This window comes from Xenopus laevis, chromosome 7S (assembly GCF_017654675.1).
Source record: "Xenopus laevis strain J_2021 chromosome 7S, Xenopus_laevis_v10.1, whole genome shotgun sequence".
Taxonomy (NCBI): domain Eukaryota; kingdom Metazoa; phylum Chordata; class Amphibia; order Anura; family Pipidae; genus Xenopus; species Xenopus laevis.
Genome location: NC_054384.1, coordinates 34,714,348 through 34,741,566, shown reverse-complemented (window position 1 = coordinate 34,741,566; position 27,219 = coordinate 34,714,348). Strand labels below are relative to the sequence as shown.

The following is a 27,219-nucleotide window of genomic DNA, read 5'->3' as shown; positions in this document are numbered from 1 at the left end:
CGTCGGAAAAAAAGTTCGCGAACATATTCGCGAACTTGCGCAAAAATGCGAGCGGTTCGCGAACCCCATAGACTTCAATGGGAAGGCGAACTTTAACATCTAAAAAAGACATTTCTGGCCAGAAAAATGATTTTAAAGTTGTTTAAAGGGTGCAACGACCTGGACAGTGGCATGCCAGAGGGGGATCAAGGGCAAAAATGTATCTGAAAAATCTGCCTGTGTGTGCTTGGAAGAGATAGTGTAGGGGGAGAGCTGTTAGTGATTTCAGGGACAGATGATAGTAAGTTTGCTGGCTAGTAATCTGCTTGATACTGCTCTGTATTGGAGGGACAGAAGTCTGCAGGGATTTGAGGGACATTTTAGCTTAGGTAGCTTTGCTGGCTAGTAATCTAGTGTTCTCTTTAAACAACTGCCATACGTTGACCTTGTAGGCATTGTTTGCCCAGTTTTTTTGGACGCAGCCACTGAAGCACAGTTGCCAGAAAAAATATGCCATATAAATGCTGAAAATAGTAATTTTTCGCCATACGTTGACCTTGTAGACATTGTTTGCCCAGTTTTTTTGGTTGCAGCCACTGAAGCACAGTTGCCAGAAAAAATATGCCATATAAATGCTGAAAATAGTCATTTTTTGCCATACGTTGACCTTGTAGGCATTGTTTGCCCAGTTTTTTTGGTCGCAGCCACTGAAGCACAGTTGCCAGAAAAAATATGCCATATAAATGCTGAAAATAGTAATTTTTTGCCATATACGTTGAGTCAACGTATGGCAAAAAATGACTATTTTCAGCATTTATATGGCATATTTTTTCTGGCCTCTGTGCTTCAGTGGCTGCGGCCAAAAAAACTGGGCAAACAATGCCTACAGGGCAAATAATGCCTAAAAGGTCAATTTATACACTAATACAGCGATGGATACGGATTACGTAAAATATATTATGGCTGCTTGAAAAAAGTCACTCCGGTGTTTTTTCTGGAGACGGTAATATTATGGATATTTAGACAGAATGTGAACAAGGTCACACAGCTAGATGGCAGTTGGTTGAATAACACACTGGGCAAAAAATGCCTACAGGGCAAATAATGCCTAAAAGGTCAACTTATACACTACTACAGCGATGGATACGGATTACGTAAAATATATTATGGCTGCTTGAAAAAAGTCACTCCGGTGTTTTTTCTGGAGACGGTAATATTATGGATATTTAGACAGAATGTGAACAAGGTCACACAGCTAGATGGCAGTTGGTTGAATAACACACTGGGCAAAAAATGCCTACAGGGCAAATAATGCCTAAAAGGTCAACTTATACACTACTACAGCGGTAGTAAAATAAAAAAAAGTAAAATAAAAAAAAAATGAATATTAAAAAAAAAAAATTAAAGTTGGTGCTGCTGAACTACTAGGAGCAGCAGATTAGCACACCAGTCCCACTCCCCAACACTGCTAGACTAATAGCACTGGGCTCTTATAGTAGTAGTAGTAGTAGTAGTAAAACAACAAAAAAATAAATAAAAGCAGTCCTTACAAGGACTACTGTTATTGCAGCAGTCAGCAGATGAGATCAGAAGCAGGACAGCTGCCCACTGCAGCTACATACAGAGCACTGCAGTAGAAGGTAGATTACTAGCCAGCAAAGCTACCTAAGCTTAAATGTCCCTCAAACCCCTGCAGACTTCTGTCCCTCCAATAACAGAGCAGTATCAAAACGATTACTAGCCAGCAAACTTTCAACTGTCCCTGAAATCACTAACAGGCAGCAGCTCTCTCCCTACACTATCTCTTCAGCACACACAGGCAGAGTGAAAAAACGCTGCAGGGCTTCGGTTTTTATAGGGAAGGGGAGTGGTCCAGGGGAGAGCTTCCTGATTGGCTGCCATGTACCTGCTGGTCTGGGGTGAGAGGGCAAAAAAAAGCGCCAACAATGGCGAACCCAAAATGGCGAACGTCGCGCGACGTTCGCGAACTTCCGGCGAGCGCGAACACCCGATGTTCGCGCGAACAAGTTCGCCGGCGAACAGTTCGCGCCATCTCTACTGGCTGCTCTACAGGGAAACAAACAAAGCTGCTCAAGTTCATTTGAAAGTATGATATTTTCTCTGCAGAGCAGTTAGGGACCGTCTCAAATTTTGTATCCACAGCAGTCAGAGCAAGTAAAACAAAGGGGGAATTTCACTGCATACAATCAGGTTTCTTATAAAAAAAAAATGGTGCACATTTTTAATTGAAGTATATTGGAAATAGATTTCTTGGATTTTATTTTTTTGCATTTTCATCCCCTTTAAAAATATAATAATGAGCATTTTTAAATTCATGCTTGAAAATCAGACAGGGTGTTCGTATTATTAAATGGAATGAAAAATAAATCTACAGTCTACAGGATTCTGCTTTAAAAGGAAAATCAAACACCATGCCTAGATGTATGTCAACCTATTTGAAGCACTTCACATTGAAGAGGGAATCATGGTTTATGTTTTAATATCTCTCAGCACTAAGAGAAGTCATAATAGCAAAAATGAACACCTTTTCACCCCGCTGCCCTGGAACTCCAGTATGGCCAATATCACCAGCTTCTCCCTAGGTAAAAACAGAAAAAGAAAAAACTGTCTTAATGAAATCCTTATATTGCAGAATTCAATTATTTATCTAAGAAGAACTATCTAATTTTTGGTTTTTCAGCTTTTGTTGTATATCAACAACTGAAAGTGGAGCAGGTAGGGTTTTAATGTAAATATCTTGCCTACAAAACCTGCAGTGGCAGTAGAGTGGCAGCTTTGTCGACTGCGACTACGGGTGACAAATCTTCCGAAAATGCCTCTCCATTTGAAATAATAGCACCATCGATTTCAAAGTCGCCCAAAATTAGCCTCTGAAGGAAACATCGGAGCGACTTAACAATACATTGGTTATAGCACCAGCAATTTTAATCATTTCAAATATAGAGGCATTTTCAGTTGCTCATAAATAGTTGCAAGACAATTATATCCCAGAGGCTATTTGCTCCCTGCTATTCCAGTCCTCTGCCAGATGCTATTATCACTACTGAAGCAGAAGACGTTTCACACTACTATACCTAACATGAAGGGCACCTCAAGCTATTATGCCACCAAAGCCATGTTGCTGCTCCTTCCCACCCTGTTCTCTACTATCAAAAATCTGCTAGTTTAGCTAATAAAGTTACATACTTAATTTCGTCTGTGGTTGGGTTTTCACCTTTTTATGACTATCCTGCAGTCCCTTTCCAGCTATTATCCCTATAGCCACCATCTCTACTGCGACTATAGGTACCATTCCATTTTAGTATAGCTGTTATCCCGCAGCTACAGTTCCTTCCAAGAAGCTATTATCCCCATTGTTGTTATAAGAACTGTTTAACCCTATACCTGCTATCCCACTGCCTGTACATGCTATCCCATTGCATGAACAGTTTGTGGTTTGCTTATATGGCACCAGAACTTTCCTACAGCCTTCCAACTTAGAGCTACAAAGAAGGGACTCTAATAAAGACAGCTCTGTAAATATAATAATATTACTTATACTGTAATTGACTGTTATTATTGGTTGTTTTTTTCTGTTCAGGAAATTCACAGTGAAAATGTATCTGCATTAATAATAAATAATGATAACAAGCACAACAGTAAGTAAAAAGGATGCTCTTAGCTTTTCAAGTGCCAGTTACAAGGATTTTACTCTTCTTCAGCTTAAAAACATTTTACCTGTAAAACATTTTTTTTTGTTCTCTGACCTTTTCTCACCTTTGCTGCAACAGAAATGATAAAAACTGTCTCCATTGTGTCTTACAGTAACCCATTTTGTCATATTCCTTGTTTCAAAGAAAAGGAACATTTTCATCTACAAAAGGTCTCTTACAACTTCCTGTTTCTTTGTAACAAGATTCTCCAAAGTGGAGATCAAAGAGCCTTTATCAGATGGAGAATGGTTTGCTGCTATAAATAACTAAATGAATTTAAATCATTTACGTGGACATGTTTTATCTGTAGAATTTAAGAATTCAGGTGAATGCAATTGTTTAAGCTTAGGAGGATGTTCCTTTCAAGGAAAGCTTTGCTTCCCACCGTTTAGCTAAAGAATCACTGTACAATATGTTTTAGTATGATTCTTCCCCATCTCCTATAAGTAGTTACTAATTTGGGACCTTAATATACCCCAGAGGCATAATAATGTAAATGAAAATTCATCAACATGTATATGTTATAAGAAAGTTGGTATTTGCTTGTGTGGAAGAAAAGTATATTTTATAACTAAACAATTTTCCTTTTCTATTGTATGGATTTAATATAATGAATTTTTACTCAGTCTTAATGATTAATGTTTTGTTTTATCAAGCACAAGCAGTCAAGACGCTGTTTATAACGCATCAAAATAATTTCAACTACTTCGCCACACTTCGCTGATTTCCAGCGATGTTGGAACTTCCTATTTATAAAGTTCTGAGAACTTTCCAGTGTAGTTAGTGATGTAGAAGCATTTGTCAAATCAGAAATGTAAATGTTGCCTGAGTAGTAAAGTTTCACTGAAATGCAATGTTAGAAAGAAAAATCCTACTTGGTTTTATAGCTTTAAGGCATGTTGCCTCCTGTATTTCAGATAAACATGATTGCAATCAGTTGTTTTATACAACCTGCAACTCATCAATGTACATTATTGGATATCAGTAGAACAAGGCACTAGGCTTACACTTCTAAGAATCAGAGTACACTTTGACCTTTCTTTATAGTCTCACTATCCTGTTTTGTTTTTCCTTGGATAACTTATACCTGCTCTGAGATCTATAGATGTTATTTCTGAGCTATTATCTGAAAACCTTTTCCTCTATGACTAAGCTAGTTATGATAATGGGAATGAGAATAATGAGCTTTATTATGAGGCTATAGATATATATATATATATATAGATATATATATATATATATATATAGATATATATATATATATATATATATATATATATATATATATAGATAGATAGATAGATAGATAGATATATATATATATATATATATATATATATATATATATATATATATATATATAATATATATATATATATATATATATATATATATATATATATATATATATATAGAGTACAGATGAACTACCACAGGAACCAATGACCAGTGAATCAGAAGCTGCCCAAAACATTTAAGCTAGGTTCTGTATTTGTGCAGTGCAGTTAGTACATTTGCCAAAAGCCCCCAAAAAAAGGTTGAGTTTTCATTCATATAGGGCAGTGATTACAAATATTATGCAAAAATGCCCTAAAGAAGTTGTTCACCTTTGAGTTAACTTTTAGTATGATGGAGAGAGTGATATTCAATTTGCATTATGTGATATGTGAGAGTGATATTCTGAGACAATTTTATTATTTGTGTTTTTTGTGATATTGAGCTTTTTATTCAGCAGCTCTCCAGTTTGCAGTTTCAGCAGTCTGGTTGCTAGGGTCCAAATTACCCTAGCAACTATGCATTGATTTGAATAAGTGACTGGAACATGAATAGGAGAGGGACTAAATAGAAATACGAGTAATACAAAGTAGCAATAACACTACATTTGAAGCCTTACAGAGCATTTATTTTCAGTGACCCCCATTTGAAAGCAGAAAAGAGTCAGAAAAAAAGGCAAATAATTAAAATACTATAAAAAATAAATAATCAGGACCAATTGAAAAATTGCTTTGAACTGGCTATTCTATAACATACTAAAAGTTAACATAAAGGTGAACCACACCCTTGTTTATCTCCCATCCTGGCATACACTATACTAAAAAACATGGGAATAATACACCTCATATCCCGAGCCTCGCTGTGTTAAAAAATGCTGTAAATTTTTAAGCATTTTTTCTTAAAGTGATTTCCGCTGGAAGCAATGTAAAATAATGGCGGAAAATCTGGCATTCACATGGTGTAAAATAAAACACACTTTGATAAATTAATTTATTTTACATAGCTTTTTTCGTTTCTTTTTTTCAGCAAATTTTGTTTTACGCAACAAAATAAATATGCTCCTACATATTGTATTTAAAAGAACACATTTATGAATTGCACCCATTTGGCTTCAGACTTATGGAGACCTTACATGAACAACAAAAATCTATGCATGTATGCTGGCCCAAGTGATATTACCATACTATTGATATTAATCAAGTTCAAGTATCTGCTGATGCACCATGTTGACTAATGCATGATAAATAGGCAGATAGGGAAGCAAAGAGATGCTGCAGCTCCCCTTCAATTCCTGCTGTAATGTGTTTGCACACATGAATATGATCAATAGATAGGTGGCTATACTGTATATTCTCCATCACTTTGGTCCATTAGCCTATTAGTTGGAAAGCATTGGACATTGAACCATGTATGGCTGCCTTTAAAATTCTACCAGTGTTATAATTTGTATCGCTCTCACTTCTAATCTCTACTTTTGTATCTGAAGCATATAAAACCAAAGGGATAGTGATTGTATCTGTCTTGAGAAACAAGCAGTAAACCTGTGAAGCTGGAGTTAAACAAAATCACCTCTGCTTGCAAGTGAACAACTTAGTTTATAGGTGTATACTTACAACATTGTGTATAAAAATCTGAACATCAGTGTTTAATAGATATACACCATTATTACATTACACACTTTTTTTCTAAATTTGTGAAAGTGTTTAGGTGTTATTTCCAAGGAATCTGCTGAAAAATAGAAGAGTACCATAAATGATAGTGTGCTTTTCCTATCGCCTGTTGTAAACTCTCTTCTTAGGACTCTCTCACTTAGGAGTGTTGAGGAAAGTTCCCCATCTGACATTTTATCTACTCTGTAAGTAATACCATCAACAAGGATGCATACCTTTGGTCCCGGTGGCCCTTGCAGCCCAGGATTTCCAGGTTCTCCTTTAACTCCACCAATTGCATTTCCAGTATCTCCCTTCTCACCCTGTATATAGAATATAAAACAAGAAGGCATAAATTAATACATCTAACCTTTTTTTCTTTTATGAGATATACACATTAGGGTTTTACTTAAATTTCCCCTAATAGTAGGTACTGTACGTATGAGGTATTATTTTGTTGAGAACTTGGAAAATTGCTTCTCTGCTTAAGCTGCATGCTTAATCAGAGCCATTGTCCCTAGACAAAAGTATATCAAACTTATACACCTAGCAAAATCACATAAAAGTTGATGTAAAATAGTTGGGTTGTATATAAAGCTCTGCAATAGTCCTTACATGTTAATTAACACTGTTCCTCATGTTCATCGAAATCATCTATTATCAGGCGTTAATCTGTGCTACATGGATTATAAATTTCTTAGAATTTCTTAGAAATAAATCAGTATCACTTTAAAGAGGTTTTTTTTGTTTCTAGGCCAATAAAGCCCTTTTCTAGTCCACTAACTTCTTTAGAAATATGCAATACATACCATGTCATAGACAGCCCCCCCCCTGTATATATAATATCATATTTATTATATGGATGCTTATGTAAAGAGTATTCCCATGTTTTACCTAATGTTTTTAATGTGGTGCGACTATTATTATGAAACCTTTGTCATAACTTTTCTACTTTTTATTACCTGCATATTAGCCCTACTGTGTGTCATACCTGCCAATCACTGATCCTGGGTTTTTGGTAATATTACCCAAAGCTAAAATAGCTTATTGGCATACTGCAGAATATGCTCTTAACATGTAACCTTCCTGTCTGGTGTTCCCTGCGAGGGAATAGTTATTCTTTTCCTATGATGAGCTGACCAACTAAGTAGGCAATATGGCCTTTATTATTTGCCCACCTAAAGCCATACAAAATGGAGAACAATTCATTACAAGAAGGGTACCTTTTCTCCTGGGATTCCTGGTTCACCCTAGAAATGAGGAGAGAAAGAACAGAAGACATAATCTTTATTCAGTGTTTCAGAATATAGTATTTTAGGCATCTAAGTGTGTCACTGCATGAGTTCTCATAAACATCAATAATGTTAATTTAGTTGGGTCATGGTTTGGATCATAGATGTGGTGCTACAACCAATTAGCTTACATAGAAAAACTTGATTGCATTAATCTGAGGGGAAAAATCACAATGTTCCATAATTTTTAAAAACTTTTTAAGAAAAATAAGTCACAGAATAGATTCTATAGAATTCACTTCTATAGAGGCTCGGCAGCTTTTTGTTTCCACATTTTTGTATTAAAATTGAACAAAAAAATATCCAAAATCAAGTTTTTTTGTGACTATTTTCCTCAAATCACAATAAAAACTCTAATTTGGGTTTTTTATATATTTGTTCATTAGATTCATGATCTATAAATTACATATATATCAATTATCTGATCAACAAATTTTAAAAGAGAACTAAAGCTTAGCTAAAGAAATTGAGCAGGAACATTGTAGATTATGTCTTGTGCTTCTGTACCAGCCCAAGGCAACCACAGCCCTTTAGCAGGGAAGATCTGTGCCCTGTGAATATACCCCCAATAACTCCCCATCTTATTTTCTGTTGATTCACTGTACATGCTCTGTGCTGCTGTCACTTACTGAGCTTAGGGCCCAACCCACAATATACTGAATATATATATCATATAAATGTCACAATATAAAGATGATTAGAAAAAAAAATCTGATTATTGGTACATGGCAGTTCAGCATCAGAATACAATAATCAGCCCAGCAGCATCAGCTTATATTACAGGCAAACCTCATTTTCTACTTGATGATTTGCGACAACCCCTAAGCTTAGCTTCTCAACAGTTTCTCAGAGCCCACTGAGCATGTGAGTGTCGCAGGCACGCCTAACAAAATCCAAGATGGGAAACTGCTGTGACAAGTTTTAAGGCCTGGATCATTACTAATATTGAGATGTTGAGCTTTTAGGCTGGCCATTTCTAGCCATTTTAATTTTTAGTGTTTAGTTCTCCTTTAAGACAATTTCGTTAGAAATTTAAGCCCAAGGCTTAAAGAAACAAACATCCTGTTGTTTAAAGAAGGAAAAACACTAATGAGCATAAGTATTTACTCCTACACTTAGTTATTAACAAGCAGCAATGCAAAATCAAAAGAATACATGTCCCTTTTAGCATATGTGACCACTTTCATAACAGAGGAATAGCTTGCGGTCCTAGAATTTCTCTGTGACAAACTGAAATCTCACAGGACATCATTCTGCCTCCTTATTTAACTGACATAGTACAGAATTGTTCTTAACATGTGGCTTTCATTTTGTGCCATTAACCAGACATACTAAGCAAACAGATGGACATAACATGTTACACGTATGTGCGTGCATATATGGGACTGGCATCTGTGCATTATATTGTAACCAAACAAGAAAAAAATTCAGATGCTGGAAGAAAATAATTTAGGAAGCAATGCAATCAGTCCTTACAGGTTTATTATTCTTTCTCCTTTCTATTCTACCTCATTCTAGCCTGAAATGTAAAATGCTATCTCGTTGTATCAAGAAACATTAAAAATCAAGGATATAAAAAAAAAAATCAAATACTAAACATGAATGAAAACATGTAATTAAAGAAGCAAATTGTGAATTGCCATAGAGTATGCCATATCTACAAATTGTATTTTGGTAGAAATTTTACTGAACTGAAGTGGCCTGAAGAGCCAAAGTAAGCAAAGTAATTAAACTTTGCCTTTAATATTATCCATTGTCAAAACCAGTGGGAAAACACAGTTGGATTAAAAAGTTGTAACACTGTAAGTACTGTATATAGCGGAAAAACCATATTCTAGAATTGTGTAGGCAAATATCACCAAAACAAGCAGAACGTTTTTTTACCACCCATAGCAGGGAATGAGATGTGCAAACAGAATAATTGTTTGTTCTGCGGCAGTTCAATGCTTATATTAGAGTTTGTTGTTAAAATTTCATTGCTTCAGCAGAGCAACCATTACAGTAGCTCTTACACATAAAAAAATACATAAAATATGCATATAACAATGTGTATATCGGACTAAGATCTGCCAGTCTCAATGGGCAAAATAAAATAAAGTGACAGTAAACATTCTACACAGTATAAATTAGTGTTTATATAATAATGATTTTCCTTGCTTTTTAGTCGCAACCAGTCTGCTTTGAGGTCTTAAATCTGAGATTCAGTAACTGAAGAATTTTTCTTTTAATTTGTAGCTCTGAACAAACAGCTGACATTAATCCCAGCTGTTCCAGGGTAACCCTGTTAAAGAGTAAATAGGAAATACATTTGGCTTGATTACTATATACTTGTCTCCTGTAATCTGACAGTGAACTAAAGGAACACTTTGTGGCACTTCTGCACAGACTCATTGTAGGACCTTCATGTCTCTAAACATTCTCTTGTCTCAATTAGAATGTAAACCCACTGCAGAAAGAAAGGTCTGCAAATGAATGCCATGTTATATGTTGCTCAAAAGCAAAGCATACCCAAAAATACCCTGCCATTGTGGCAAGTTTGATTAGAAGTTGCAGGGGTCAATTACAGCAAGGAAAGCAGTGTGCAAAGTGCATAAAATGGTCACTTTCTCTGCATGGCTCAGGAGCACAGGGACATGAGACTGCCCAGATGAATACATATGTTTATGGTGGAAGGATGACATATAGACAGGTACCACATTCCTGTCCTTCACCCATCCCCGTACTTTAGAAAACAGCAGATGATGCAGGCCACAACTGGGTCCAGCAATAAGGACAGGGCTATGCTATCACAATGAAGTTATAGCATATTTTGTGCTTGCCTTAGCTTGTGTCCATCTGACATATTTCTATAGAGTTAGTCAGAGACAGACTGGTAAACAAGATAATATTGTTCAGAAGGAACTTCTTGCTTCAATTCTGGACTGTACACTCTTGGATATGGATAATTACATATGGGGCATGATAAATTAATTAAATTAAAGCTAATAGTTTGTGTGCAGGGAGCAAAACATCCAATGGTGCATTCTCTGATTAGAATTGGAAAAGTGGGTCCACTTATATTAACTCTATTTATTAATGCCTTGGAGGAGTTTTTGTAGACGCAAAGGTTTTTGCAGATTACACAAAGCTATGCTGGACAATTTAATCCATTCAGTGTGGCATCCTTGCAGGGACTTTCATCAACATGGTGGCTAAGTGGTAAATAAGATTCAATGTGAATTAATGTAATGTTTATATTGCATACCCTTAAATGAGAATTTAATCTCTCTTCGTTTTGCCCTTCTTGCACAGTCTCAGTGCCCTGACCCCAAGACCTACAACCCCACTTTCTAAAAGCAACCCCTCCCCCAGCCCTGCTGTAAAACTGCAGACCTGAACTGGTGGCCTTTATGCTTGGCATTATCACCTCCAGTCCTAGTGCCAATGCTCCAGCATCTCCCTGAGCAGGGGAAAGAGGGGCTTGTAGTTAGAAACCAATCATATTGTTAGTTCCCCTGTAAAGGGCTTAGGTTACCCAAGTCTTTGATGGAGAATCACCTACTTGAGGATTATAAATGTAGCTGCAACAAGCAATGCCAGCAGTAGGAAGGGCCAGCAAGGTATTACCCTGTATCAAAAGGAGTACACATTTATAGTAGGAAAGAGTTATTCTTCCCCTTTACACAGCACCTGGTTTATTTTCTCCAGTAGAGTATACCACCAAGGGAGAAAAGCCAATCTAAACCTCTAGATGGGGTATTTAATTTTCCTCTGTATCAACTTGAAGTTAAACAGGTTTAATTTGAAGAAATGGTTGAACTTATCTATACTTATATATAGATTTCCAAATATGTAGGTAAATAAGCTGTTGTTAGTCTTTTTTCATAATGAAAATCTGGAGTTGGAGTCTAGATTCTGTAGGACCTTCTTTTGAAAGAGTAAATCGAAACAGAGTTGTTAGCATGGATGGCAGTCTTTAAAGTAGCTCCCTAGGGCTCTAAAGAACATGGAGTTATATGTAGCTCTAGCTTATTGCCTTTCTGAAGGCTTTAATTGCTTTATCTGCTCTTATTGATTTTTCGATATACAATTTGCTTTGTATCAGTGAGTGACTTTGTATTTTTAATAACCATTTTCAATTGTTGCCGTATACAGTAGTTGAGTTTTAACATAAAGAAATGCGTAATAAAGAGCTTATTAAATTATTAAACATTTGTCAACTTTTTGATGGAACTTAACCTTCATATTACAGAATAAGACAGAATACATTTTACTATATCAACCTTGTTTCTTTTTTTCTGAAAATCGTGATATTGTTAAACTTTGTTAAACTATATGTGTTGTTTTCTACGGTATGCCACTTTACATATTATCAAACCATGGAAAATCAATTTAGCAAGGTTCCAAAAGAGTTCCGGGGAAAACCTTATGGAGAACATTATGTTTTTTTGTAATGTTAACCAGATTTGTTCAAGGTAGAATTACAGCAGTATTTGGTAATGATGTTTAAAGGCTTCAGTTTCTGTTACATGAAATACAATTCTGATTTTTGTAAACAACACTGGGACATGATCTGAGTGAACAATTTGTTGCATACTTGTTTGATTTATTCTAGATGAGATTTGGTTGAAGCCCTTGAATTGATTATATCTTTATATGAACCACAGGGAGAGAAACACGTGGAGTCACGTTTTGCTGGTTCATGATTCATAGTTCTAGGCCATTCCCCATATCTGTTAAAATTAACAGTTTAAACCCATTACATTAAATAAATTCTTTTGTTTGTGATGGTTAAAATGAACTTTTTTAACACATTCCATTTGGGGGCTTGGGGCTCTCAGCCCCTTTCAGATGGCTTATTGAGAGTATTTTGGGTAACATCTGTACCCTGACTAAACTGATATTGGAGAGAAAGGAAGTTGATATTGGAAACCCATAGGAAGTGAGTTTATCAGTTTAAACAGAAGAAAAAAAAAAGATATTCATTTCCAGGGTTTCTACGTCTGTTTGACCGCAGAAATATAAAACCTCCACACAAAGTAAGATATTTACTGAGCCTGGAAAAAAAAGACACATCAATCCACTTTAACTCTCTGCTAACATAATTCATTCCAGTCAAACATAGAAAATGCACAAATATCTAGCGTAAAGTAATGTAAAGATACCATCAGAGTCAGCTTTCTTGGGAGGTTGCCAGCTGAGTGTGATATGTTGCCCGTATTATGGTGAAACCACATAGTCCTAAAACCCACACAACTTCTAAGTGTGCAACTGCCTACTTCTTATCCACACTAGTGGCTCTAGTTTCTATAACCTGTTGTTGCAAACAAAATAATGTTTTTTAAATTTAAAATCAGGTATAGTATATATAGTTATGCTGGCCATATCTTATGAACAGTGGTACAAAAGAATCAAGTAAAATATGAGAATTATCGCTTTATGATATGTTAAACATGTTTTTTAATAAACCATGGAACCTTCCTGTTCCAAACGTCTGTTCAAGAGATTTCTAGCAGCCAGATTTGTACTGGACAGGTACCCAGAACATAAGAAATTATTTTGAGAGCCAATTAATCAACCTTGATCCCATCCAAAACTCGTTATTTTTATATAACACATTTTCATTTACTTCCATATTTGAATGCTTAATGATATGGTATATTAAGTTTAAAAGGAAAACTATACCGCGAACATTAATACTTAAGAAAAAGATAGTTTATATCAAATGAAGTGGCATCTTAAAGGATTTTACCAAACTGGTATATATATTTAAGTAAACATTGGCCTTTTACCTCTCTTGCCTTAAACCACCATTTCTTGATGATCTGTGAGCTGCCTCAGAGATCACTTGACTAGAAATACTATAGCTCTAACTGTTAAAGAAAGAAGTGTGGAAGCAAAAGACATAACTGTGTGCTAATTGGCTCACGTGACCTAACAGGTATGATTTGTTTGGTTTGTTTGTGTGCATCGTGAATCCTAGGATCCCAATGGGGTGGCCTTTTTTTTTTAAAAAAAAAAAAAGTGGCAATTTTTATAATTGCTCAATGGCACATACTACTGAAAAAGTATATTATTATGAAAATGGTTTATATACATGAAGCAGGGTTTTAAATATGAGCTGTTATATATTTTTATATATATATTACATTGTTTGGGGGGGTATCGTTTTCCTTTAAGAGCAAAACGTTACCAAAAGCAAAAGTAGCACAAATATTTTTAGCACTTTTTGGCATAATTTTTTTTCTTGCATACAAGATTCTAGATTATCTGGAATAACAGTAAATGTTTTCCTCCCATTGAGAGAATAGTTACTGAATAACGGTGTGGAATATTAAAAAAACACTGGACAACAATAGGTTTTTATGAACCAAGTGGGTAAGTGCAGTACATTTATGAGTTTATAGATGATACAGAACTTATTAGTTTACTTATATCTTGGGTAGTTAATGGAAAGAATGAAAGGAGAATAGGAAGACTAGTAAACATTTATGAATATGGAGAATAGCAGTGAGGCAAAAGCTGTGGCATTCCGGCAGTTGTGGACTCGCTACATAGTAGTTTACAACTGCAGGGTTTCCACAGGTTTGTCTGCTTCAGAGAATAGAATGACAAATGACAAAGCTGAAGGATGATAAAGTTAAAGGAAGGGTAGGGTCATACCTCTCAACTTTCAGATACAGAAATCAGAGGTAAAGCTAAAGAGAAAAAGGACACAAGATGTAAATAAGGTTTACAGAGCCAAGGAGGGTTGTGGAAAGAAGGTACGTGCTTAGTAACTACTGGTATTGTTTCATGACCAGTACACATGAATGAAAGATGTAAGTTAGATGAAGGTAGATATAATCAGGCTGTGGGATATCATGGCATTAAAGAGAGAAAGCATATTTTGTAAGAAAAGCCTACATGTAGATTAGTACTCAAGGGTTAAAGGTGTGTTCCATTCCATGCTGGATACCTTAGTTCCATGTTTTCCAGGCATTCCAGGCATGCCTCTTTCCCCCTGGAATAGGAAATGAGACAGAAAGTCATAGGGATAGAATAAGTCTATGTGCCAGAGAGAAGGTTACAAAAGAATGGTATTAGTATAAGATTTTCAGTGTCCATGTCTTATACTTTGTAAATTTTCCTTGTGAATAGCATTTTTTTAAAGACATGATTTGGTTTTTTGGTTACTTCCAAAAAGGAGCTGTATTACATACACCGTGCAATGGGGCAAACAATAACTTTTGTCTTAGTGGGAACATTTAAATTACATCCAGTTTTACAATTTGCATTCCATAGTACGCATCCCATTATAAATTCAAAAGTATTTTCAAATGAGATTCATGCCTTGCTATCAAATATAGGGATATTCCATTATAGTGCAGTTTGGGCTTGCAGATATTATTCTTAAACAAAACACAGAGAATATCGAAGTCGAAGAATTTACTGCAATTCGTTCGATGAAAGGATGAAGGATTTTAATCCATCGATCAAACGATTTTCCTTCGATCCGAAATTGGTTTTAGGTGGCGAAGTAGGTGGTCGAAGTTTTTTTTAAAGAGACAGTACTATGACTATCGAATGGTCCAATAGTCGAACGATTTTTAGTTCGAATCGTTCGAAGTCGTAGTCGAAGGTCGAAGTAGCCAATTCAATGGTCGAAGTAGCCAAAGAAATACTTCGAAATTCGAAGTATTTTTTATTCTAATCCTTCACTCGAACTTAGTAAATGTGCCCCTTAGTGTTTACATGAACAGGGAACAAACTAGAGCCTAAAGATTTGCGTAAAGTTGTATAAGAAAGTCTTGATTTAAGAATTAGTCACGTTACTGGACAGCTTGAATCCATGATAATACCTTTAAGTATACATGTATGGGACCTGTTATCAAAAATGCTCCGAACATGGGCCTTTCTGTATTATGGATCTTTCCATAATTTGCTTAAATTTACTAGAAGATCATATAAACATTAAATAAACCTCATAGGATTGTTTTGCTTCCAATAAGGATGACTTTTATTGTAGTTTGGATCATGTACACGGTACTATTCTATTCTTACAGAGAAAAAGGACAGAGGAAAAGGAATTATTTTAAAGTTTGGATTATTTGGTCAAAATTGAGTCTTTCAGTCATTCAGAGCTTTTTGGATAATGGGTTTCTGGATAATGGATCCCATACCTGTATAGGTTTTGAGTCAATCTTTAATATATAGCACATGAAGATCTAAGCGTAATTTAGAATAGTAAAATGCTGAAACCATAATGGTCTGCACCTATTTTTGCACCTTGCACCATAACCTGCATTTTATAACGCAGCGTGCAGCGTTTTCATCAGCCAGTCGGATAAATGTAGTTCTTACCTGCGTTTTCTCCTTCACTTCCTGTATCTTCAGAACATCCGACACGTCGCATGCTTTTCATCGCATGTCGACGTGTTGGCTGGAGTCGCACCGTTGAGTTCTACCCTTATAGTCTGCTTAATTAATAATCTCATTTGTGCTGAAAGTGAATTCTCTCTAAGTATTAACTTGTGGGGCCATTGAGGCTAAAGTTTGAAATTTTAAACATCTTCATGTACAAATGTATATTATACTCATCATACAGCAGAGGGCAGTATGATACTTTAAAATTTGTATTGTATTAATATATACACATCATCATAAGTCTTACACCTGCAGGCTAAATTACCCTCAACTACAAGTCCATGACCCCATAGTGCTTGGAGCAGTTTTAATATGCTTCCAGGCTTTAAAAGAGAAACATGAAACCTGCCTCTAATCATGCATGGTTCGGAAGTCCTGAATTAGTAGGTAATATAACCAGTTTTTTTAAAAAGCAAATGCTTGAGCTCCTTTAGACAGCATGTGGCGTTCTTTCTGTAATGGTGGCTTCCTTTCCTAGCTCAGTAATTCGGTTTTTTAAGACAATGATATTTAGGGTGACATGTATAAAGGTGAAGTATTTAATGGTTCATATATACCAATGACTCCGTCCCACAGAGGGTTTACATTTATTAATATATATATATATATATATATATATATATATATATATATATATATATATATATATATATATATATATATATATATATATATATATAGATATATATATATATATATAGATATATATATAAACTAAATACTAAAAATCATTCTCATCTTCTTCATGCTTCAATGGAGCAATACAAATAGAAATACATGCACTAATAAATGATCAACGTAGAATAAAATAGAAGTGCAACCCAGCTGAATGCCCCTTCTCTTTCATCTAACAAAAAGAAAGCAGCTGTCTCTAATACACCAGAATATAAACAAGATAATGTTTATTATTGTTGCAGACTGAGAGCAAACAGTAAAAGTGACACTGATGGAACATGATAAGCAGTCAATCCTTATTAGAATCCAGGCTCTTTGTAAGGCTGCTAATATGCAATGCTGCCTAAGAATGGATGTAGGTTGAAATCTCCTGTCCAAGTTATATACAGGTAATGTGCAGATTAATAAACCAATAGGTTCTTCTGCATAGAATTTAGGCTGTCAGTAGGTTTGAAAAGGCAAATAATATGTGGAAATGGTGTGTTTATAAACCAGTGCCCACAAATCAAGTTTAGTTCACAATTTACTTTGAAAATAAATGCCTGCAGGTATTAGTATTGAAGTATGAATACTGTGTAAATGAGAGGAACTCTGCGCCACCCATGGCATTACAGACTTGATTTTCAGGTATGGGATCTGTTATCCAGAATAGGGATTTCAGGCTAAGAGGTCTTTCTGTAAAGTGGTTCACCATACCTTTAAGTCTAATTAAAATCATTTAAACATTAAATAAACCCAATATAGATTCATGCAGCTTAGTTACTATCAAGTACACACTACTCATTTATTATTACAGAAAAACTAAATCTTAAAACATTATTTACTTATATAATGGGAGATGGCCTTACAGTACATTGGAGCTTTTTAAATACAGGTATGGGATACATTATCCGGAAACTCGTTATCCAGAATGCTCCAAATTACAGAGAGGCCATCTCCCATTGGGGCAAATTTACTAAAGGGCGAAGTGGCTAACGCTGGCAAAAATTCGCAGTGTGACATCATTTCGGCACTTCACCTATTTACTAACGGTCACTGGTGTAATTTCACTAGGGAAGGATATAGACTCTGACGCAACTTCGCACTCTAATGCCAGGCAAATTTTCGCTCTGGCAAAAGAGGGTTACTATGCAAATTCACTAGGTCACTATCGCCAGACTTGCCTTCACCACCTCAGACCAGGTCAAGTGCATTGGAGTAGATAGGACGTACTTGAAATTTTATTGAAAATTTTTCTAAGTCCCAAAAAACGGTGGCGTCTTTTCCTTTTTTCAGGGTGATAGCCTGCAAAAGTGCATACATTTTTTTTAGGGTGTCCGGCTTCCCCCCTACATTTCCTTACATATGGCACATAAAGTATACAGTGGGCACTATTTTATTTTATTAAGGTTCCCATGCCTTGTGTAGTGTAATTTATTTGCTGCAACATATACCTCCATTGTACTTTAACTGCACGCTATATGCAAATTAGCCAACGCTAGTGTAACTTCAAACTGCTGATCGTATTATCGCTAGCTCAACTTCGCAAGCGTTCGGTACCCTGTGCGCAACTTCGGATCTTCGTGAATTTGCGTTGTCCAGTCGAATTTACGCCTGGCGAAGTGTTGCGATATGTGCGAAGCCAGCGCTGGCGGATTTTCGGAGGTAAGTATATTTGCCCCATAGTCTCCATTGCATGATTTTTTAAAATGATTTCCTTTTTCGCTATAATAATAACAGTACATTGTACTTGATCCCAAATAAGATTTAATTAATACTTATTGAAAGCAAAACCAGCCTTTTGGTTTATTTAATGTTTAAATTATTTTTAAGTAGATTTAAGGCATGTATCCAAATTACAGAAAGGCAGTATTATTGGGAAAATATAATCAGTGCCATAGGGAAGATAACTCAGAACACGATTAGGATAGATAATCCAAGTGGTATTATTTTAAATTTACATGAAAAAACAATGAAAATAATAAAAGATCCACTCACTCTGCAATTACTACAATCAGCAAAGGCGATAATCCCTAAGCATTGGAAATCGGCAGATCCACCAACATTTAGAGAGTGGCTTATAAAAACAGAGGAAATTAGACAGATGGAAGAAATGACATAGCACATAACCAAAGTGAAAAGTACTGGGAAATATGGTCACCTTGGGAAAGTTATATGAAATTATTAAATCCTTAAAGAAAAACATGAGGCTGCATAGTAATTTGCAAACAGAGGATTAACTTGTAGCCAACGGTATGTGTATTTGTTGTTGTAATATAGATCTATGTGGCTATTATGCTCAATTACCCCCTTTTACCCCTTTCTTCCCCTTTTCATCTTCTGTACCCTATCCCCAAAAATAACTATAAATAAAGAATTATAAAAAAAAAAAAAATTACAGAAAGGCCATCTCCCATAGTCTCCATTGCAATCAAATAATTCTGATTTTTTAAAATGATTTCCTCTTTCACTATAATAACAGTACATTGTACTTGATCCCAAATAAGATATAATTAATACTTATTGAAAGCAAAACCAGCCTATTGGATTTATTTAATGTTTAAATGATTTTTTAGTAGACTTAATGCATGTAGATCCAAATTATGGAAAGATCCTGAGCATTCTGGATAACAGATCCTGTACTGTATATGGTTTCTGGAAAATGGAACCCACATTCTTGTGCAGTAGCAAGGTTTAATTAAAGGGGCTTTAGTATGTATTAAATACTGAGATTCAGAAGCAAATAACAGTTGGTATTCATTTTGTATTATTTGTGCTTTTGGCTATTTGCCATTTTATGAAGAAAGCAAATTAATCCTGAGGCAAGTTAGAAACCAGATAATAGTGCCTGCAGGACAGAAAGTTAAATCAATCAAGCACACAAAATAAAGACCAAACAAATGCCTTAGAATATCCCAGTGGTTAATTTCAAGTTGATCCGCTTCAGTTTGCATCTTGCAGCTGAAATCTGTCTCGTGGCAGTCATTCCTGTAACTTCACATATGGGGTGGATAAGGGGAAGAAGGATTTCCTCCAAGAGGGTAAAAACACTGTTTTCTGTCATAGGGCTAAGGTGTTTTAATGTGCAAGCTTCTGTTATAATTATTATATTACATGCAGACTTTGTATCTAAATTAATGGCATCTGTCAACGGGTAAATGTAAATGTAAATGTATGTAGGTGAGCAGTACAGGCTGGAGGTTTTAAACTTGCTAAAATGTGTAATTCAGTCTGGCTGTTTCTTTTAACCTGTTTTCCTGAATAATAAATATAATAAATGTAAGCTCGTTAGTTAAATCAGCAGTTAACCCTAACAATGAGAAGGATTAAGTGTGTCTTGCTTTGACATTTAATAACAGATGAGAAGATGCTTGTAGGGTTAAAGAAACATGGCCTAATGCCCATCTCCTAGTCCACCTACTGATTTCCTTTTGGCTAAATTTGTCAGATTTAATACTGTAACTGATGGCCCCAGACCAGTAAAAAAAATATTTCCCACTTTTTAGAAACTACCTTCCTTCTTTTGTTAATAGTTTAGTTCTTATAAGAAAACATCATGTTCCATAATAAAGGAAGTCGTCTGCAGGGTGTCTGCTTCAAAATCCTATTGCCCTACTGCTGAGCTTTCTACATTGCTACAGACAGAAGAATGACCCTTCGAAATTCCTACTGAAGCATCCTGTTTTAGAGCCATAGGTGAGAAATAACTGTTTCTTTCATTAATCATCTGTCATGAAAAAACAAACTTAATCAACCTTCCTGCTTTTGCCTCAACTAGCCTATTTAGCTGCAATTAACAAGGTCGCCATTAATTTTTTTGGTTGACACTGTTTTTTTTTAATAATTCCACTGGAGAATATTTGAACTTGTGATTCCACATTGTTGATGTTTGGTTTTGAAGGGGGGGGGGTGCAAGTGCAAAAAGCCAGAAATGTTTGCTAGAAAAGTAACAAAAATACATTTGATTTTTGCTTATTTTCTATATTATCATCATAAGCCAAATAAATGCACTACAAATATAAAAACACTACTTGAACAAAAAGTCTCCAGCTGTCCTCCTCTTAGGTAAGAAAAATTAAATTTAGCACAAAAAGGCATGAAAAATTAATATATACTATAATATATACTATAATATACTAATAATAAAATTGATAATTAGCATATCCAACACCAAATAGATGCCGGTAAATTTGCAGCCATCTACAAAACAGGTTTACAGGGTGCACACACACACATATATATATATATATATATATATATATATATATATATATATATATATATATATATATATATATATTCATGTTATTTTCAGCCTTGGTATTTGACTCCCTATTTTTTTTTTCTGCACTCCAACTTGAATGGTTAGTAAATGTAAATGTTATGTATATATGCATTTACTTCTAACATTTTAGTAAAGCTGAGAAAGGTGGGAATAGTCTTCACAGACAACCGGCTGCAATGTGTGGTGAGAAATTTCCAAATGGTAGTAGACAGATTCTTTGTTCCTTGTTCTTTGTTCCAATGAGTGATGAGAAGCATGGCTCTTGGTGAGAGATACATGATTATCTGGGTTAAGGCTAAATGGGAACATAGGACAACCCAAAAGATATTTATGGCCCCATGTAATTATATGAAACTGCAACAGTTTATTATTTATGAAGCCTACCTTCAGTCCTGCTTCTCCTTTATCACCCTGTTCAGCATCCAAGGTAGCATAAAAAAGACCATAGGCAAAAGAACAGAAAGAAAAACAAAAACTGTCGAGTGAAAAATCAAAAACAAAATAGCAGCCTATGAAAATAATTTCTATAAAAGAAAATGTGCACACGTCTTATTTATTTGGACCTGTTAATTCTCTTTACAGTTTGCCTGACAGGGGTGAATTCACCACTTCTTATACGTCATCAATATATCTCATGCGACACTACTAAATGTAGACATGCCCAGTTAAAATATCACTGACCATGTTATAGCTCATTTTGTCATATACCATCATGGATTCGTTTCATATTGTTGATTTTACTTCTAGCTGATAATTATGGTTTGGACATCTAAATGTTTTACATTGTACTTAAAGCAGTAGTGGAGTATAAAGTATAAACTACAAGAGATTACAAGGAAGAATTAGCACAATAGCCCTAATGACATGATCTACTTTATAAATTAAAGAAGTTAGCAGAATCTTCAAGAACACTGCTTTGATTCTTGAGGAAAATAGCTATTTCATCATAGTCCATATAAGAAAAACAGAGGTTTCTTGTACTTTCAGTGGGATATTCTGGACAATGGAGCTATAAGTACACTTGCTTTGATTACTACCTTTGCACCTGCAGATCCTGGAAGTCCAGACGTCCCCGGCAAGCCAGATTCGCCTGCCTCCCCCTATCAAGGAGAAGAAATGAAAGAGAAAAAAAAAATGACAGAGACAGGAGTATAGAAATGCAAGGAGCAACCAATATCACCGTGGAGTTAATGTACAATTTATAAGCAGCAGAGTGATAGTTCCTTTGCTTTCTAATACTGGAGGAGTGAAAATATATATTTTAAACATATAATAATATTTTCTAATATGCTATGCTTTCTTTTTTATTTGTACTTCTATACAGGTCATTTATTAACAAGTGCAAAGTTTGCTCAAGTTCTAGTAACCCACAGCAACCAGGTAGAAAGTTGCATGCATGCTCAATGTTAGCATCTCTTTGGTTCTATGGGTTACTAAATCTACAGCCAACTATGTGCCTACCATGACATCATACTATATATACTTAAAGGGGTTGTTCACCTTTGAGATAACTTTTAGTATGATGTAGAGAGTGATATTCTGAGACAATTTGCAATTCGTTTCTTTTTTTATTATTTGTGGTTTTAGAGTTATTTAGCCTTTTATTTAGCAGCTCTTCAATTTGCATCTTAATCAATCTGGTAACTAGGGTCCACATGACCCTAGCAACCATGCATTGATTTGAATAAGAAACTGGAAAATAAATAGGAGAGGGCCTGAATAGAAGGATCAGTAATAAAAAGTAACAATAACAATACATCTGTAGCCTTACAGAGCATTTGTTTGTTAGATGGGAGTCAGCAACGCCCATTTGAAAGCTGCAAAGAGTCAGAAGAAAAAGGCAAATAACTATAAAACTATATAAAATAAATAATGAAAACCAATTGAAAAGTTGGCCGTTTTATAACATAATAAAAGTTACCTTAACTGTGAACCACCCCCTTTAATTCAAATTCAAAATATGGTAGTGATTAAATTTCCCTTCAAGGGGCAACCATCCCTTTACCCAGCATGCACTACTTGGTAATTAAGCTTTATGGCTGATTTATTAAGCTTTATATAAAGGAAATATAAGATACAATCTGTGCATCAGGATGTTGTTGACCATCTGCAGCACACTAGATATGGACCTAAACATAATGCTAACCTCCACATTGTATGAATCAATCACAGCTAACCATGCCAATGATTTTCCTTACTGGTGACATATATATATATTGTGACAGGGTGTTTGGAAAACACCACTGTCTTGCAGGAAAGTACATGGAAAAGAGTATATTTAAACTGCATAGATAGGTGTTGCAGAGGGATACTTGGCTCAGGTAGGGTTAATATTCCCTCTCAGCCAGGTAATTAAGTGGCAGCTGAGAGAGGATCTACCTGGCAATGTAAAAGGGCTGTGTGAGCATAGTTCAGGGCTCTCCAGGGAAGTGAGGTGCTGTGAGAGACAGAGCTGGGCAGAAGGAGCTTTGCTGCCAGCAAGAGAGTTCCAGAGCTTGGAGCCTAAATCCCTTGTGGGGAAAGAAAGAGGAAAGGACTGGCAGAGGCTAGTGAGTCTGAATCCCAGGAGGGTAAGCCAGCAGGGCTGAGTGTGAAGCCCAAATACTTCAAGGTGCAAGAGGGTGAGAGTTTCCCTTGATGGTGAGCAACCAGAGGGGGGAAAACCCTGAATGTTTTGCATGTCACACTATATATATATATATATATATATATATATATATATATATATATATATATATATATATATATATATATATATATACTGTATATATATATATACTGTATATATATATATATACTGTGTATATATATATATATATATATATATATATATATATATATATATATATATATATATATATACTGTACACCTTATAAAAGAGAACAATAGCAAAGCAATAGATAACTTCATAGCAGTGTGTAGCCAGAGAGACAAAAAGAGTCAATTACTGTACTTCCCTTCCCCCAAAATAACTGCAATTCAGAATGCAGGCTTTTTTGTTAGTAAATAAAGTAACCCAAAAACTCCAGGCTTGTGAATAATAAAGTTTACCCTCTAACAAATAAGGGTTGTATATTCATAATCCCTCAGAAAAACTCTTCCAGAGAAAAATACAGGTATTGGATCTGGAAACCCGTTACCCAGAAAGCTCCAAATTATGGAAAGGCCATCTCCCATAGACTCCATTTTATCCAATTCATCCAGGTTTTTAAAATGTATTTCCTTTTTCTCTGTAATAATAAAACAGTACCTTGTACTTGATCCAAACTAAGATATAAAGCTGGAGATAGAAACAGCCTACTGGGTTTATTTAATGGTTTATTTAATGTTTATATGATTTTCTAGTAGGTATGAAGATACAAATTATGGAAGGATGCATTATCTGGAAAACCCCAGGTCCCGAGCACTCTGGATAACAGGTCCCATACCTGTATGACCACAAATCACTAATACAAATAGATGGTACAGACATTTGCCCTTTGTAGTCACCCTATAATGCGAATGGTTTGGAGATACTGAACTGCAAATCACCACATATCCTTTAGTTTTGGCACAAGTAGTTGCACTCATATACTGTATGTTATGCAAATATTGGTTTTATTGACAAGAGGGAGAAAAAAATGCCCTTTGTACCATGCCCTAAAACTGGCTATAAAATACAAATAACAATTGCACTTGGTACAAATGTTTAAATTATATATATGTTTTGCCGATTGGCCCCATGTACATGCACAAAACCCATATCTGTTGTTGAAGCCTTTTGCCTCCCTACAACCTAGGTGTTACAATGACAGTCTGGTTAACATGGCATTTGGGTGTTGGTACCTAAAAATACCTACAGACAGTTTGTTTCTGACAGTCCAACGCAATCTCACTTGCAGAATTAAAATGCCTCTTCTTGGGTTTGTCATTACATAAACAGATCAGGCTATTAACCCCTTTTTTACTTCTCAGTCAACTCTACAGCATGATTTGGTAGGTCATTAATTAGTTAGAGTTCCTATTACATAGCTCCCAATATAAGAAAAATGAAAAGCCACACCCTAATTACCATGTCCATTTTACAAAATTTGCAGGTTATGAAAACACATTTCTGGGAGTTTTAGGGCTACGTTTTATGTGTTTTTTTAGTTTTGCTAATGAAGATGAATTTGCGCTTTAAGCTGTGAGTCACAGTTCTCCCAAGAGACCTGTTTAGCTTAAAGAGGTAAAATTGTATTGTAAAAGTATTAAAGTGCAGGTGCTGAATGTTCTTAGCTCTCTGCCAAAAAGCATCTTATTTAGAGAAGTTTCGAAAACATTGTATCTTTTTTCTGGCGTCAGTGCAGAAGATCAAACAGAAACTCTAGAAATTTCAGTAAAAAACCTGGGACTGTGAGCTGAGCTGTCAAAATCGTGACTTTCCTGCAGGTTTGCTCAGATGATGGCAGGGAGAAAAAAATTCTGAAAATGTGCATGAGCCAAACCAACCTTTGTATCCACAATCACTTAAATAAGGTGGCTAAATGCACTGCAAATTAATCTAAAGCCTGGATAACCAAGATCTGGGTGGTGCAAAGGCTAAAAAAACCAGCAACTAAACCACAGAAGCCATAAATACAGCACTCTCCATGGTACCAATAAAAGCTAATTTTTATTCATAAGGTGCATTTGAAGCATAAACTCACCAAACTTAGCACATTAAAAACACATAATACCTTTATCATCTATAGAATCTGTAGCGGGAGTTCCCAGCGCACACAAAATACATGTCATACCAGCACCCAAGATTTTTTTGATATATGAAGAAAACAGGTACGCTTATATTAACTTATCTTAACTGCAATTTAAACTTTTAGTTAATTTTTCATATGTCCAGTCCCAACACCCAACATCCACAATCAAATGATGTCCAGATAATATGCATTAGCTAGTTATTGTGCATGTTGTGTCTCAGTATGTGGGAGTTGTAGTTGCAGCCAGTGAATCCAAAGACACAATTCCAACTGGACCCTCAAACAATTGTTTTCAGTGCAGTTCCAACAAATAGTATAAAAGCAAATTAAGCTTCCATTATAGTTTCTGTTTCAACTTATCTTAACTGAAATTTATAAATTAGTTAATTTTTCACATGTCCAGTCCAGACACCCAGAATTAAACGCACATTATAATTGTGCACATTGTGTCTTAGTATGTGGGAGTTGTAGTTACAACCAATTAAATCCAAAGACACAATTCTAACTGGACCCTCAAACAATTGCTTTCCGTGCAGTTTAAGCATCGTTTATAAGCGAATCAAGCTTCCATTATAGCATCTGATTCAAAGTTCAATACCAAAGGACAATCCGTCAATTTTTTTCATCATCATACTCACGTATTCACAATCATGTTTAAAAAAATGACCCTAAAATTATATGCCTAGCAATGTGCGGCAAATTATTCTGCCATTTTTTACACCATATCATAAATCTGTCCCATGCTGTAATGTTGACATTGGTGGAATATTAATAATGTAATTAACTGACATTAACTTGCCAAACTGATACGATTTCATATTCATTCAGATATTTTCTTTTTAAGCCCAATACACACCTTTGGGTTTGTGTGTCAGTGTATGAGCATGTGTGAATGTTTGCATTCGTATGTATTTGTACATTCTGTATGTGCAATTTCTCATGTGTATGTGTGTATATATATATATATATATATATATAACCCATACAAAAAAAGCCGCACTCCTAGGTCTTTTGTAGAAAAAAAAGGAAAAAATTTATTAATTCAACGTTTCGGCAACCACACGTGTGCCGTCTTCAGGAAGGTGAACAATACAAAATGGTGATCGTGCTTATAAAGGGGTTAAAATGGCGCCAATTAGTCATAGATGACGTCATCACTGGGTGTCAAACTTGTCAAAAATCCCATCAGTGTAAGGAATATTACAGTCAGGCTCCTACTATTCGCATAGGAGCGTATGTGTTAATGTGACAAAGTAAAACAAGGTGGCCAA

General features: G+C 35.4%; 1 protein-coding gene across 5 annotated transcripts in view; it reads right to left on the bottom strand.

Moving 5' to 3' along the window:
• The window catches only part of LOC108697509 (collagen alpha-1(XIII) chain-like), a 201,843-nt gene that overhangs the window by 29,472 nt on the left and 145,152 nt on the right, over positions 1-27,219 (bottom strand). For 4 of the 5 annotated variants that reach the window (XM_041571115.1, XM_041571116.1, XM_041571117.1 and 1 more), the window contains exons 14-18: positions 22,270-22,332; positions 21,617-21,643; positions 7,840-7,866; positions 6,853-6,939; positions 2,525-2,578 (exon numbers count right to left, since the gene is read on the bottom strand). In XM_041571115.1, coding sequence (XP_041427049.1) covers positions 2,525-2,578; positions 6,853-6,939; positions 7,840-7,866; positions 21,617-21,643; positions 22,270-22,332 — 258 coding nt within the window. The remainder of the gene's footprint in view (positions 1-2,524; positions 2,579-6,852; positions 6,940-7,839; positions 7,867-21,616; positions 21,644-22,269; positions 22,333-27,219) is intronic. The other variant, XM_041571119.1, reaches the window with a different exon arrangement.